The sequence below is a fragment of the Leucoraja erinacea genome, chromosome 21 (assembly GCF_028641065.1).
Source record: "Leucoraja erinacea ecotype New England chromosome 21, Leri_hhj_1, whole genome shotgun sequence".
Classification (NCBI taxonomy): Eukaryota; Metazoa; Chordata; class Chondrichthyes; order Rajiformes; family Rajidae; genus Leucoraja; species Leucoraja erinaceus.
The window spans coordinates 9,149,809-9,164,995 of record NC_073397.1 but is presented as its reverse complement, the minus strand read 5'-3'; the positions used below and the strand labels follow the sequence as shown (position 1 = coordinate 9,164,995).

General features: G+C 42.0%; 2 protein-coding genes across 2 annotated transcripts in view; both read right to left on the bottom strand.

Annotated features, from left to right (window-relative positions):
• The window catches only part of eapp (e2f-associated phosphoprotein), a 261,478-nt gene that overhangs the window by 113,287 nt on the left and 133,004 nt on the right, over nucleotides 1-15,187 (bottom strand). The gene's annotated exons all lie outside the window — the stretch shown is intronic.
• The window catches only part of bmp7b (bone morphogenetic protein 7b), a 94,775-nt gene that overhangs the window by 16,466 nt on the left and 63,122 nt on the right, over nucleotides 1-15,187 (bottom strand). Inside the window, exon 2 of the mRNA XM_055652084.1 lies at nucleotides 1,554-1,746. Within this exon, the coding sequence (XP_055508059.1) occupies nucleotides 1,554-1,746 (193 nt within the window). The remainder of the gene's footprint in view (nucleotides 1-1,553; nucleotides 1,747-15,187) is intronic.

Here is a 15,187-nt window from a genome sequence, read left to right as displayed (position 1 = left end):
CCCACTTAGTCTAGAGTGGTTTAAACCCACCTGAGTAGCACTAGCAAACCTGCCTGCCAGGACATTGGTTCCTCTCCAGTTCAGGCGCAACCCATCCCTCCTATACAGGTCACCTCTGTCCAAAAAATTGAATTCTTGCCCCCGGCATCAACTCATCAGCCATGCATTCACCTGTATTATCTTCATGTTCCTATCCTCAGTAGACGTGAGATCGGTAGTAATCCGAAAATCACTAAGCTGAAGATCCTGGTTATTAGCCTTTTGCCTTATTCCCTATATTCACTTTGCAGAACCTCATCCTTTTCCCTCCTATGTTATTTGTGCCAATATGCATAACGACTTCCAGCTGCTCACCCTCCCCCTTTAGAATGTCGTGCAGTCACTCCGAGATATCCTGACACCAGGGTAGCAACACACCATCCTAATATCTCGTTTTCTGCCACAGCATCTCTTGTCTATCTCCCTAACAAATGGGTGTTCGACCGTAGCTCTGACTGATATTATCCTTCCTCCCTGTGTCTCACAGCCAGGTTCAGTGTAACAAACCTGACTGCAGTTGCTGCTGCTCTCCCCATATAGGCCATTCCCCCTCTATAGGATCCCAAAGGGTGTATTGTTTTTGTAGGGGAATGATGACAGGGGTCTCCTGCCTACCCCATTTCTTCACGGTCACCCAGCTACTCTGTTCATGTACTTTCGACGTGACCACATTGCTATAGCTCCTATATGTGTCGTTCGCATTCTCTCGGACAATCTTGCGCTTCTTAGCTATATTCTTAGCAATCTTGAGCTATATTTAAGAGGGAGTTAGATGTGGCCCTTGTGGCTAAGGGGATCAGGGTAAATGGAGAGAAGGCAGGTACGGGATACTGAGTTGGATGATCAGCCATGATCATATTGAATGGCGGTGCAGGCTCGAAGGGCCGAATGGCCTACTCCTGCACCTGATTTCTATGTTTCTATGTTTCTTCAGCTTCAGGTCCAGTTCACAAAGGAGGTCTGCAAGGAGCTGCACCTGGGAGCACTTCCTGCAGGGTGTAGTCATTAGGGATACTAGCAGTTTCCTTGACTTCCCACATCCTGCAGGAGGAGCATTCCACCATTCTGCCTGCCATCTCTACTGAACTAAAAAGAAAAAAAAGCACACCAATCACCAAATGTAATTCTTATATGGTTATATGGTTAATCACACCCTAGAAACAGCAGACTGTACCTTTGCTCAACCTCCTTGCCGAACCCTCTTGATCCCAACCCTCACACTTACTCTCAACACAATCTCTCTCCCAACATGGCCGTTCCCAATCGAACACTTCACTACACCCGTCCTTTTTATAGGGTTGCTCCATTAACCAATTTATTGGCCATACATTTAGCCAACACTACCTTTTGAAACCTCCCGTTGCTTCTCCGACATTGAAATACAATCAGCCAATCCAATAGCTGCCTTTTGAAACCTCCTATTGCTGCTCCGACACTGAATACACTCAAATGTATTGTGAGACTCTCTGAATCACCATGATGATAGTACTTCATGCCCTTGTTGATTCGCTCACCTTTCCATGTGCTCCTCTAACACCTGGTAGATTGTGATCAGGAATGTTTCATTTTCAAACCGCTCTCTGGTGTAGTCCTTATAGATTCGGAACTCTGCTGCCGTGACAGCCTCCCCTTCTGGGATCTTCGCAAGATCAAACTTAAACTCTCTGTGATGTCGTCGCTGGTGGAAAATCTCCATGTCATATTCCACTAGAAACAGGAAGCATTGGAGGATATTCAACAGACAGTTTTATACCCTAAAATCAGATATTAATCTTTATTTTTGAGTGTCAAATGCATTTAGAACCGATTTCTATCCCTTTTCATATTTGATGACAAAGTGCAGAATTTTGTACTGAAGGCTCTTAACTATTGCAAACTCAAATTTAGGATGCAAATGATCAAAGTTTGTGAAATTCAATGTTTTCCTCAAATCTGGAGTTTATTCGGATTCCACGGCATATTTAAGGATTTATTGTATATGCTATATTGCTATATGGAAGTAAATTAAGGTAATTAAGTTGCTGGCAATATTGATAATGTCTAAACTGAAACTCTCCTCTTTTCCGCCTGACTTTAAAGGTTGGGCAGTGTAGTGACTATTTCTGGACCAATAGCCTGGAGAACATATTTGATATAATCCTGTTTGAAAACTTGAAATCAGTTTTCTAAAAGAAGTCTTCCCCTCACAATGATTTTCTTCCTGCATCCTCCATCATAGTTTTGGAAATCAGAATGTGCTGACCACAATTTCCCTACCACCATAGTCAATCAACCTCATCAGCATGTGTATCTTGTATTATATTCTCTCCTTGCTCCTCAACACTATCTCTCATCAGTGTATCTTGTATTCCAGCCACCATCTCTACTGGCTATACTTCCCCTAAACCCTTCACCATCCTCACTCCACACTTGATATGTCTTGCACCTACTGCCTACCATCTCCACCCACCATGACTTATCCTGCAAGCACCATTCCATCCCATCATACTCTCTTCCCTCTCATCTCCACAGTTTCTCCCTCAATTTCTCTATCTTCTGCCCAGTGATCTAATTTCTCACTGTTGTCTTCATCTGTGAGATATCCATGCTTGATGCTGTACCCACCCACCCTCCAATTCTCTTCCCAAATTACTATTTTCAAACTTCATGATCTCACTCTGGCCACTATCACCACAACCACACAGCCCCTCCATGACCACCATTTTACTTCCACTAATCAACCCAACCTAACCTTGATTTTGATCAATAATTGTAATTTTCATTTTTAACGACCAACCTTCATTTCAAAGTTGTAGGATTGAAGGAAATTTCAGAGATCGGGATTTCTAAGGAAAATACCAAGCATATGAGCTCACCTCATATTTCACGGGTAGCTAACGATATGAACATAGAATTCTCCAATATTAGGTAACTAATCTACAAACAACCCCACCTTCGCTTCTTTGAATGAGGTGTTTGAATATCCTACATCCATATGATTGAAGTTAATATTGGCAGATTTTGCACTTGCTATGTTTAAGTGGCAACTTATTAAAGCTAAGTGGAAAGAACATGGATAGAAATAGCACTTTTCATCATGTGAGGACATTCCACAGTGTTTTCCGTCTTGTGAGAAATAGTTTTTGAAATATAGCCTGACCAAATTTGGAAGGCTGCTTGGTGGGTGAGATCTATTCCCTTTTTAATCATTAACCCACAGAGGAAATGGTAAAGTTGAACATATGAGAGGAAGGTAAATTTAAATACAATCAAAGAATAACATGCAACCTACTTTACCTCTTTTAAAACAACCATAGCTCAGATCTGCATTCTCTCTCCAATATCGCCTTGAACCCTGCTCAGATCCATCTCCCCTCGACCACACTCCCTAACTCTGACATTCAATCCTGTTCTTTCCTTGGGTCACACTCATTCATTGACCTTGTGCACTCAGGGATCCAGGTGTGATGAAACTCTCAGCATGGCTTATATTGTTGGAAGGAGAGACCACAGACTGGAGATTTCAGCTACAAGTGATGTGGCAAGGGATCCTTGAGGAAGTTGGAGAGAAGTATTTGGAGTATTGTGCTGGAGTAAATGCTGGAGAAAGTCAGCGGGTGAGGCAGCATCTATGGAGCAAAGAAATCTGTGTTGTTTCGGGTTGAGACCCTTCTTCAGACTGATGTGGGAGTGGGGATGGGAAGAAGAAAGGAATAGGCGGAGACAGTAGGCTGTGGGAGAGCTGTGAAGGAGGAAAGGGGAGGGAAGGAGGGAGAAGCAAGGATACCTGAAATTGGAGAAGTCAATGTTAATACCGCAGGGGAGTAAACTGCCCAAGCAAAATATGAGGTGCTGCTCCTCCAATTTGCGGTGGGACTCACTCTGGCCAAGGAAGAGGCCCAGGACAGAAAGGTTGGATTCGGAATGGGAGGGGGAGTTGAAGTGCTGATCCACCGGGAGATCAGGTTGGTTAATGCGAACTGAGCTTGGTCTCACCGATGTAGAGCAGTTGACACCCAGAACAGCGGATGCAATAGATGAGGTTGGAGGAGGTGCAGGTGAACCTCTGCCTCACCTGGAAAGACCGCTTGGGTCCTTGGATGGAGTCGAGGGAGGAGGTAAAGCGACAAGTGTAGCTTTTCCTGCAGTTGCAAAGGAAAGTACCAGGGGAGGGGGTGGTTTGTGTGTGAAGGGACGAATTGATCAAGGAGTTACAGAGGGAACGGTCTCTGCAGAAAGCCGAAAGAGGAGAAGATGGGAAGATGTGGCCAGTGGGGGGATCCCGTTGGAGGTGGCGAAAATGTCGGAGGATTATCTGTTGTGTGTGAAGGCTGGTAGGGTGGAAGGTGAGAACAAGGGGAACTCTGTCTGTGTTAAGAGTGGGGGGATGGGGAGTGAGAGCGGAACTACGGGATATAGAGGAGACCCTGGTGAGAGCTATGTCGAAGAGAGGAATCCCCATTCCCTAAAGAATGGTTTGGAACACCTCAACCTGGGTGCAGATGCGGCGTAGATGGAGAATTGGGAGTAGGGGATAGAGTGGGAAGAAGTGTAGTCCAGATAGCCATGTGAGTCTGTGAGTTTGTAGTAGATGTTGGTCAGTAGTCTGTTACCTGCGTTGGAAATAGTGAGGTCTAGAAACGGTAGGGAGTTATCGGAAATGGTCCAGGTGAATTTGAGTGCTGGATGGAAGTTAGTGGTGAAATGGATGAAGTCAGTGAGTTCCACAGGAGGTGGCACCAATGCAGTCGTCAATGTAGCGGTGGTAAATGGAGTATTATGTTCAGTTTTGGTCACCCTGCTGTAGGAAGGAGGCTGTTAAGCTGAAGAGAGTGCAGAGAACATTTATGAGGACTTGCTAGGACTTAAGGACCTGAGCTACAGGAAAAAGCTGGGCAGGCTAGGATTTTATTACCTGGAGTGCAGGAGACTGAGGAGTGACCTTATAGAGGTGTTTAAAATCATGAGGGGAATAGATAGTGTCATTTTAGCCAGAGGAGGGGAATCAAGAACCAGAAGTCATAGGTTTAAGGTGAAAAGGGAAAGATTTAATACGAACCTGAGGGGCAACTTTACGCATAGAGGGAACGAACAGCCAGTTCAGGTAATTGAGATGGATAATATAACAACATTTAAAATACATTTGGACAGCTATATGAATAGTAAAGGGTAAGAGTGATATGAGCCAAACAAGGGGAGGTGTGGCTAGTGCAGATGGGACATCCGGTCAGCATGGGCAAGTTAGAGCAAAGGGCACGTTTCCATGCAGTATGACTATGGGATTTATTGGTGTGGTTAAATTCTGTCTGGAGGTAAAGCTTATCAAACTGTCATTAAAGTGGTTTTCCTTTAAATGTCATCAGCATTTCTGATACCATCCCTGATCTACTCCCGCACATTTGTAAAATAAAAAGCTAATCTGTTTAAACATGTTGGTTGGAAGGAAACCTCTGGCTAGGATTCTGAGGAACTTGGTTGGTTGGAAGTAAAGCTAGGAGTGATAAGTGCACTAGTGAGTGAAAAGTCGTAGACCATATCTACTCCAAAGAACTATGTTCTGCTGGAGATATAATTCTGGAGGTTTGTTTGAATCAAAAATCAACTCTTTTCGTGTACATTATTTACATTAGATTATCTGCAAATCACTAGTTAATAGAATAATGCAGGTCTGGTGTGGATGTGGGACCAAAATATCGGAGGTGAAAATTAGAAGTGATATATATATTGTATTTATTAGATATTAATTAAATGAAGGGGTTAGTGCAGGAAATAGGTGCTGAGGTAGAACATCAACCATGTGTTTAATGAATGGCAGAGCAAAGATGAAGGTCAAGTTGCCTATCCGCTTGCCATTTTTTTTAGCAATATAAAATTGCATGTTGGAAAAATGTGAGAGATGACAAAAAGGTGGGGAAACAATACAGTCAAAATTCCTCACATCTATATGCGAGGGTCAGAAAGCAGATGCATCTGTTGAGAAAAAATAGAACAAAGTGAAAGAGTAAAATAAAAGGAAATCCAATCTGGATGCATAGGAGTTGGTCACTCAACTCTGCAAACCTTCTACATTGATATTGACATTGACATCTACATTCTAACCCTAATTAACCCTTTTCCTGGAATTCCTTCCACTCCCTTAACTAACAAAACATAATCTTCACTGTTATTAAAGCTTCAACTGACCCCAGCATCCGCTACTTTTATGGGTACTGAGTTCCAGATTTCCACAACAATTTTGCTTAGCATGAAGATACATTGTAGAGACAGTTGCTGAATGCCTGACAATGTTCCTGAGTAACTCATGTATAGTATAAATTGGTTATGAAATATAATGGGTTATTTTGTCCTTAAAAATATTGTACATCAGTGTCTCCTTATGGAAGGAGACAGAGGCATGTTTCATGCAGTGGCTAAACCTTGTCTTTCTAGCTCTAATAATCATTCGCTGTGTGGTTGCTGGAGGTGCCCTGGAAGCAGATAGCAGAGATAAAACTGGCACAGGAACATGAAAGTTTGGTATTATTTTGCTGAAAACTCAGAAAAGTGGAATATAATCAATTTTATTTTGAAGTCACGTTAGTGACCACGTGAAGAAGCCCGCCAGCCCGCACGCGCGTCAATACGTCTAATGCATGGCGCACGACTGGCTGGGAGGAGGGTCGCTCCTCCAGCGGTAAGTTTTAAAATCTCACAGGTAAGTCTACAACTTACTCTGATGTGTTTTTTTGGTATTTTTCTTAACAGTTGTCTCTAGCGAATTATGGGGAGGTTTTGGATATACAAGCAAAAATTCACACATTGCACAAAAAAGGTGTAATTGAGAGATCAAATTATGAAAGTCATCAATACGTCTCTAATATATTCTCTAGGCAAAAGAAAGATGGGGGATGCCGTATCATCCTTGATTTGACACAACTCAACTCGTATGTGCAGTATAGACATTTTAAAATGGAGAATTTCTTTACTGCTAAGCAACTAATTTCTAAAGGATGCTTTATGGCATGCATCGATCTTAAAGATGCATATTATTCAGTTCCAATTCACAAGGATCACCGGTGATATCTGAAATTTAGCTGGATGGGGCAGCGATGGGAGTTATTTACCAAATGGATTAACCCCAGCTCCTAGGTTATTTACCAAATTGCTGAAGCCGGTGCTCGGCCTGCTCAGAGCTCAAGAGCATATTGTTATGGGCTATTTGGATGATATCCTAATCATAGGAAGAACACTACATTTGGCTAAACTAGCTGTTTCAGCCACGATGCTCATATTTGAGAAATTGGGGTTTCTCATCCATCTAGTCAAATCCAGGTTGATACCAACAAGGGTTATTGATTATTTAGGGCTTACTATTAACTTTATAGAAATGTCTGTGACCCTGACCTGGGGAAAGAGATTAGATTTAATAGAAGCCTGTAATAACCTTCTTGTTATGGAGCCTATTCGCCAGGTGGCTAGTGTAATTGGCAAAATAATGGCTGTTTTTCCAGCTGCCCGATTTGGGCCTTTGCATTATCAAAATCTGCAGCGTGCAAAGGAGCAAGCACTTAAATCCCATTTAGGTCATTTTAACAGACCTATGTAATTGTCGGCAGAATCTATAACAGAGTTACAATGGTGGACGACCAATATTCAGCATTGCTCCAGCGACATTTTGATTAGTAAACCTTTAATTGTACTACCTTTCTGATGTACTGATGCAATTGTATTGATGCAAGTGCACAGGGATGGGGAGCTACTAATACCATCTCTAGTTGTGGCGGCAATGCGATATGCACGAGTTACCATTTATCCATCCATATGGTATCAACTACCTGGAAATGCTGGGGGGCGTTCTATGGTTTAAAGGTTTACTGTGGGAAAATGCATGATCTCCATGTTCGACTTCAAATTGATAACACTACAGTGGTGGCATATATTAATCATATGGGTGGAATAAAATCTGTATCCTGTGATAGTTTAGCTAATCTCATTTGGAGCTGGTGTATTGAAAGGAGGATTTGGATCTCAGCTACCTACTTGCCAGGTAGATTTAATACGGTGGCAGACACTAGATCATGTAAATTTAATGATAACACGGAATGGATGTTAGATCACAAAGTGTTTAACGACATTATTGCTCGACATGGAACGCCTGATAATGATTTGTTTGCATCCAGGCTTAATCACCAGTTGCCAAAATATGTTGCATCGGAGCCAGACCCAGGGGCGGTAGCTATAGATGCATTCTCGTTACACTGGGGAGGAATGTTCTTCTAAGCCTTCCCTCCATTTTGCCTCATCAGCCGGTGCTTGCAAAAAATCAAGCAAGACTCCGCTTCAGGTATTTTAGTAGTGCCTCACTGGCCAATGCAGCCACGGTTCCCTTTGATGTTAGGAATGCTAACGGAACCATATATGATTATCAGTAAGCATAAAGACTTGCTTGTTCATCCCGTAACTTGGGAATCTTATCCTCTGCATGACAAAATCAACTTATTGATTTGCAGAGTTTAAGAAGACCTTTTCTGGGGCTCGGATTATCAGCAAGGGTGCTGAGGAAGAGGATTTCTTGGAATGTATGCGGGATAGTGTTCTAAACCAACATGTAGAGGAACCAACGAGAGAGCAGGCTATTCTAGACTGGGTATTGAGTAATGAAGAAGGGTTAGTTAGCAGTCTTGTTGTGCGTGGCCCCTTGGGCAAGAGTGACCATAATATGGTTGAGTTCTTCATTAGGATGGAGAGTGACATCGTTAATTCAGAAACAAGGGTCCTGAACATAAAGAAAGGTAACTTTGAGGGTATGAGACTTGAATTGGCCAAAATAGACTGGCGATTGATTCTTAATGGGTTGACGGTGGATATGCAATGGAAGGCATTTAAAGACTGCATGGATGAACTACAACAATTGTTCATCCCAGTTTGGCAAAAAAATAAATCAGGGAAGGTAGTGCATTTGTGGATAACAAGGGAAATCAGGGATAGTATCAAAACAAAAGATGAAGCGTACAGATTAGCCAGAAAAAGCAGCCTACCAGAGGATGGGAGAAATTCAGAGACCAGCAGAGGAGGACAAATGGCTTAATTAGGAAGGGAAAATAGATTATGAAAGAAAACTGGCAGGGAACATAAAAACTGACTGCAAAAGCTTTTATAAATATGTGAAGAGAAAAAGATTATTTAAAACAAATGTAGGTCCCTTATAGTCAGAAACAGGTGAATTGATCATAGGGAACAAGGACATGGCAGACCAATTGAATAACTACTTTGGTTCTGTCTTCACTAAGGAAGACATAAATAATCTGTCAGAAATAGCAGGGGACCGGGGGTAAAATGAGATGGAGGATCTGAGTGAAATCCAGGTTAGCCGGGAAGTGGTGTTAGGTAAATTGAATGGATTAAAGGTCGATAAATCCCCAGGGCCAGATAGGCAGCATCCCAGAGTACTTAAGGAAGTAGCCCCAGAAATAGTGGATGCATTAGTGATAATTTTTCAAAACTCTTTAGATTCTGGAGTAGTTCCTGAGGATTGGAGGGTAGCTAATGTAACACCACTTTCTAAAAAGGGAGGGAGAGAGAAAACGGGGAATTACAGACCAGTTAGTCTAACGTCGGTAGTGGGGAAACTGCTAGAATCAGTTATTAAAGATGGGATAGCAGCACATTTGGAAAGTGGTGAAATCATTGGACAAAGTCAGCATGGATTTATGAAAGGTAAGTAATGTCTGACAAATCTTATAGAATTTTTCGAGGATGTAACTAGTAGAGTGGATAAGGGAGAACCAGGGGATGTGTTATAACTGGACTTTCAGAAGGCTTTCGACAAGGTCCCACATAAGAGATTAGTATACAAACTTAAAGCACACGGTATTGGGGGTTCAGTATTGATGTGGATAGAGAACTGGCTGGCAGACAGGAAGCAAAGAGTAGGAGTAAACGGGTCCTTTTCAGAATGGCAGGCAGTGACTAGTGGGGTACCACAAGGCTCAGTTCTGGGACCCCAGCTATTTACGATATATATTAATGATTTGGACGAGGGAATTGAATGTAACATCTCCAAGTTTGCGGATGACACGAAGCTGGGGGGCAGTGTTAGCTGTGAGGAGGATGCTAGGAGGCTGCAAGGTGACTTGGATAGGCTGGGTGAGTGGGCAAATGCATGGCAGATGCAGTATAATGTGGATAAATGTGAGGTTATCCACTTTGGTGGCAAAAACAGGAAAGTAGACTATTATCTGAATGGTGGCCGATTAGGAAAGGGGGAGATGCAACGTGACCTGGGTGTCATGGTACACCAGTCATTAAAAGTAGGCATGCGTGTGCAGCAGGCAGTGAAGAAGGCGAATGGTATGTTAGCATTCATAGCAAAAGGATTTGAGTATAGGAGCAGGGAGGTTCTACTGCAGTTGTACAGGGTCTTGGTGAGACAGTATTGCATACAGTTTTGGTCTCCTAATCTGAGGAAAGACATTCTTGCCATAGAGGGAGTACAGAGAAGGTTCACCAGACTGATTCCTGGGATGTCAGGACTTTCATATGAAGAAAGACTGGATAGACTCGGGTTGTACTCGCTAGAATTTAGAAGATTGAGGGGGGATCTTATAGAAACTTACAAAATTCTTAAGGGGTTGGACAGGCTAGATGCAGCAAGATTGTTCCCGATGTTGGGGAAGTCCAGAACAAGGGGTCACAGTTTAAGGATAAGGGGGAAATCTTTTAGGACCGAGATGGGGAAAACTTTTTTCACACAGAAAGTTGTGAATCTCTGGAATTCTCTGCCGCAGAAGGTAGTTGAGGCCAGTTCATTGGCTATATTTAAGAGGGAGTTAGATATGACCCTTGTGGCTAAAGGGATCAGGGGGTATGGAGAGAAGGCAGGTACAGGATACTGAGTTGGATGATCAGCCATGATCATATTGAATGGCAGTGCAGGCTCGAAGGGCCGAATGCCCTACTCCTGCACCTATTTTCTATGTTTCTATGTTTCTATGTAATAAGATAACATTTTACATAAATGAGTTTATTAAGCAAAGTAGACCGGGTGTGCTAGGTCTTAAGCTGGAGTTTTTAGCATATCCAACTGATCGTAGGTGTTGTGTTGTCACGTATATTCAACAATATATAAAGGTTACGAAGGACCTTCGAGGCACTGATCTGGCTATGTTCAGCAGCCACAGAAAACCACACAAAAGGGTAACGGTGCAGACCATTTCTAGATGGTTGAGACATGTATTAGCTTTCACAGGAGTGGACACTGATGTATTTAAATCTCACTCTACCAGGGTTGCAACGACATCGGAAGCGAGATTCATGGAAGTTCCGCTGGACCGCATCCTAGCGACAGCAGGATGGTCGAATGAGCGGACTTTTCAAGCTTTTTACAATAAGCCTATTGCCAGGCTTGGTTTGTTTGCTAATACAATTTTGAGTTCTGTTAAATAATCTATTCTTTTCCCTGATGTAAGGGACTCTTATTATTATTTTCATTAAAAGCATCAGCATGTTTAAGCCTATATCATGTTTGAATGCACTATGTTTTCAATCATATCTGGTCAACTGACGCAGTATGTTTGCATGGACTCTGGTTCACGGCATGAAATCACAGAGCTTTGAAATCTTCACGTAGTCACTCACATGACTTCGAAATAAAATAGAAAGATTAAACGAGAACTTACCGTTTGAAGTTTGATCTTTATTTCATGAGAATTTGCGATGAGGGATTACGTGCTCTCCACTCCCAACCCTATTCTCATAAAGATCATTCGGTAGTTCTATTTTGTTAATCTTCCTATAGTTTAGGTGAGCGATTGTTCTGTGATTTCATACAGCTGCTTTAAAGGTTGACGCGCATGCGGGCTGGCGGGCTTCTTCACGCAATCCCTCATCGCAACCTCATAAAATAAAGATCAAACTTCAAACGGTAAGTTCTCGTTTAATCTTTCTATTAAAATGCCAATGCACAACCAACCACAGCAAACTACCCAAATTAGAAATGCAGTAATTTTCAAGTATAGAACAAAATAGTTTGTAGATTTGAATTTGAGTGGTGTGAGGAGATGTATAAATATAACAAAGGAAATGTGCTCATCCAAAAGTACAAGTTTATGGACAACTGGATTGCAATTCAGTACACCGACAACTCACATTGCCAAAATTAATGGGGTTTTTTTAAATCACTTTTCTGTTAAAATTAGCCAGTCCCATGGTTACAATATCAGCTACAACAGTCTTGTGTTGAAACAGCACTAATCATCCTAAAGCACTTTGATATGTGGTGACAAAAATTGACCCTGTGTTAAAAATATTAAATTTTGTGAATACTAATTATAGGTATGTCAAATAGTTTTTGAAGAGGATTTTTATGAAAGTAAAGGAATATAGATATTTAGGGATTCTTTAGGAAACGGGGGTTCCCCTCTTCCATTATAGATGAGGCTCTCACTAGGTTCTCCTCGATATCCCACAGCTTCACTCTTGCTCCCCCTCCCCCCATTCGCACCACGGACAGAGTCCCCCTTGTCCTCAACTTCCACCCCATCAGCCGTCCAACACTTTCTCGACTTCCAACCGTATCCCACCACTGGCCACATCTTCCCATCTACATCCCTTTCTGCTTTCCACAGAGACCATTCCCTCCACAACTCTCTGCTCAATGCACCCCTTCCCACCAAAACCATCCCCACCCCAGGTACTTTCCCCTGCAACCGCAGGAGATGCAACACCTGTCCCTTTACCTCCCCCGTCGACTCCATCCAAGGACCCCAACAATTTTTTCAGGTGAGGCAGAGGTTCACTTGCACCTCCTCCAACCTCATTTACTGCATCCGTTGTTCCAGATGTCAACTTCCGTACATCGACGAGAATAAGCACAAGCTTGGCGATCGTTTCGCTGGACACCTCCGCTCAGTCCGCCTTAACCTACCTGATTTCCCGGTTGCTCAGCACTTTAACTCCCCCTCCCATTCACAATCTGACCTTTCTGTCCTGGGCCTCCTCCATTGTCAGAGTGAGGCCCAGCACAAATTAGAGGAACAGCACCTCATATTTCGCTTGGTTTGTTGACACCCCAGAGGTATGAACAATGACTTCTCTCACTTCAAATAGCCCTTGCTTTCCCTCTCTCTCCATCCCCTCCCACCTCCCTGTTCTCCCACCAGTCTTACTGTCTCTGACTACATTCTATCTCTGTCCCTCCCACTCCATTGATATCAGTCTGAAGAAGTGTCTCGACCCGAAACGTCACCATTCCTTCTCTCCAGTGATGCTGCCTGTCTCGCTGAGTTATTCCAGCATTTTGTGTCTACCTATAGAGATTTAGGGCATTGATTCTAGATTTTAGATGCTAAAAGACACAGCTACTAATGACAGGAAGGAGGATATGGAAAAACGTACACCATATATATGTCAGAAATGTAGAGGGTGAGAAAGTATTTAACACCAAGAAGAGATTTTTAAGACTGTTGTTGATGGATTGGGAAATTCTGAGGGTAAGCAAGATATAATGAGTGAGTTAGTACAGATCTGGTGGTATCAGAACAGGAAATAGCTATTTCATCATTCAAAACAAAACCTTGATTCCACACATAAGGAGTGCCTAGTCCAGTGTAAACTGAAAAAACAGTGCACCGCTTCACAACCACAAGGCTGTTTGTACCAATGGGCATCACCTTTATTTGTGGAAGAGTCTGTGGTTCCCACATTGGTTTGATCAGTCACCTCAGATCCCTCAGAAATGCAATGGAGCAAGTCATCCTGGATCTCAAGTGGTTGCCTGAGAAGATCTACTTGAAGTCAGCTAAAGGAAAAAGGTAATTAAGTTGGAAAAGGTGCAAAAGGATTCACCAGGATGTTATGAGGGTCTTCGGACGAGTTACAGTGAGAACTTTTTCTTTGGAGCATTGGAGGCTGAGGGGTGACCTTATTGAAGTGTACAAAATTATGAGTAGCATGTAGAAAGTGAACACTCACAATCTTTTTCCCATAGTAGAGCATTCTAAAACTAGAGGACATGGGCTTAAGATGAAAGGAGAAAGATTTAAGAGGGACCTCAGGGATAACATTTTCGGATGGTTGTCAGTATATTAGTCAGCTCCCAGAGCAAATGATAGAAGCTGATACAATTACAACATTTGAAATATATTAGCACAGATATATGGATAAGAAGGAATTAGAATGTGGCAAATGCAGTCAAATGGGACTGGCCCAATAAGCCAACTTGGTCGGTGTGGACAAGGTAGTCCAAAGGGCTTTTTTGTGGTGTACAGCTCTATGTCTCCCTATTAATACTAGCTTCATGATTTGCCATTCCTCCAAATGTTATGATGTTTGCAAATTTGGAAATGTTGCCTTTACACCCATATCCAAATCATTAATAAACTTAAGAAAAACAGTAGCCCTATTTCCTTTCAGTCTGTAAAATGTTGCATTACTACTACTACTGTTTATGTAAATTCAACCAGTACTTGTGCTACTATAGCCTCTTTTATTCTTCAAAGAATGACAAATCTATAATTGGGCACCTTATTAACAAGTACCTTTTGTAGTCCATATGAACCACACCAATTGCAAATGCTAGATTTAAATACATGCTGAAACAAATTTTGAAGGAATCTGCTAATTTTCCATTTTTGTAAGATTCTTGAAGTGCTTTGCCAAAACACAGTGACAACTCTGCTGGTTAACATCTTTTCATAAAACATTCGGAAAATCTGGACATTATATTTCAGTTAAAGTCAGGTGTAGCCAATCAATGTTGAGTTTAAAACTTAGTAGATATTGCTTTGTATTGAGTGGAAGCATTTTATTAATTGGCTGACCTTAGTATTTTGACAACAGTCCAATGTATTCTCTATTTTCAGTACTATTCCAAGAAAATAATAGATTTGGAAATATAATTGCTACATAGAGCACAATAACCACAGGGATCTTGCTTCTCCTACCTGATGCCAATTTAAATAAAATCAACGTGAAGCTCCAAAACAAGAGTAAGCATTCATGAGCCTAAGGAAGATAATAGCTCAATTTATTCAGGGAGTTCAGATGGTTGGGAATAGCAGCACGTTTGAATGTTCAGTTAGATAGCATGTCAATTCAGGACCGCCAAATAAAATCACTGACACATGAATTAAAAAAATCAGTTCTGTATTGGGAAAATCTTAAATCCTTGTACATACTGAGAGCACAATGG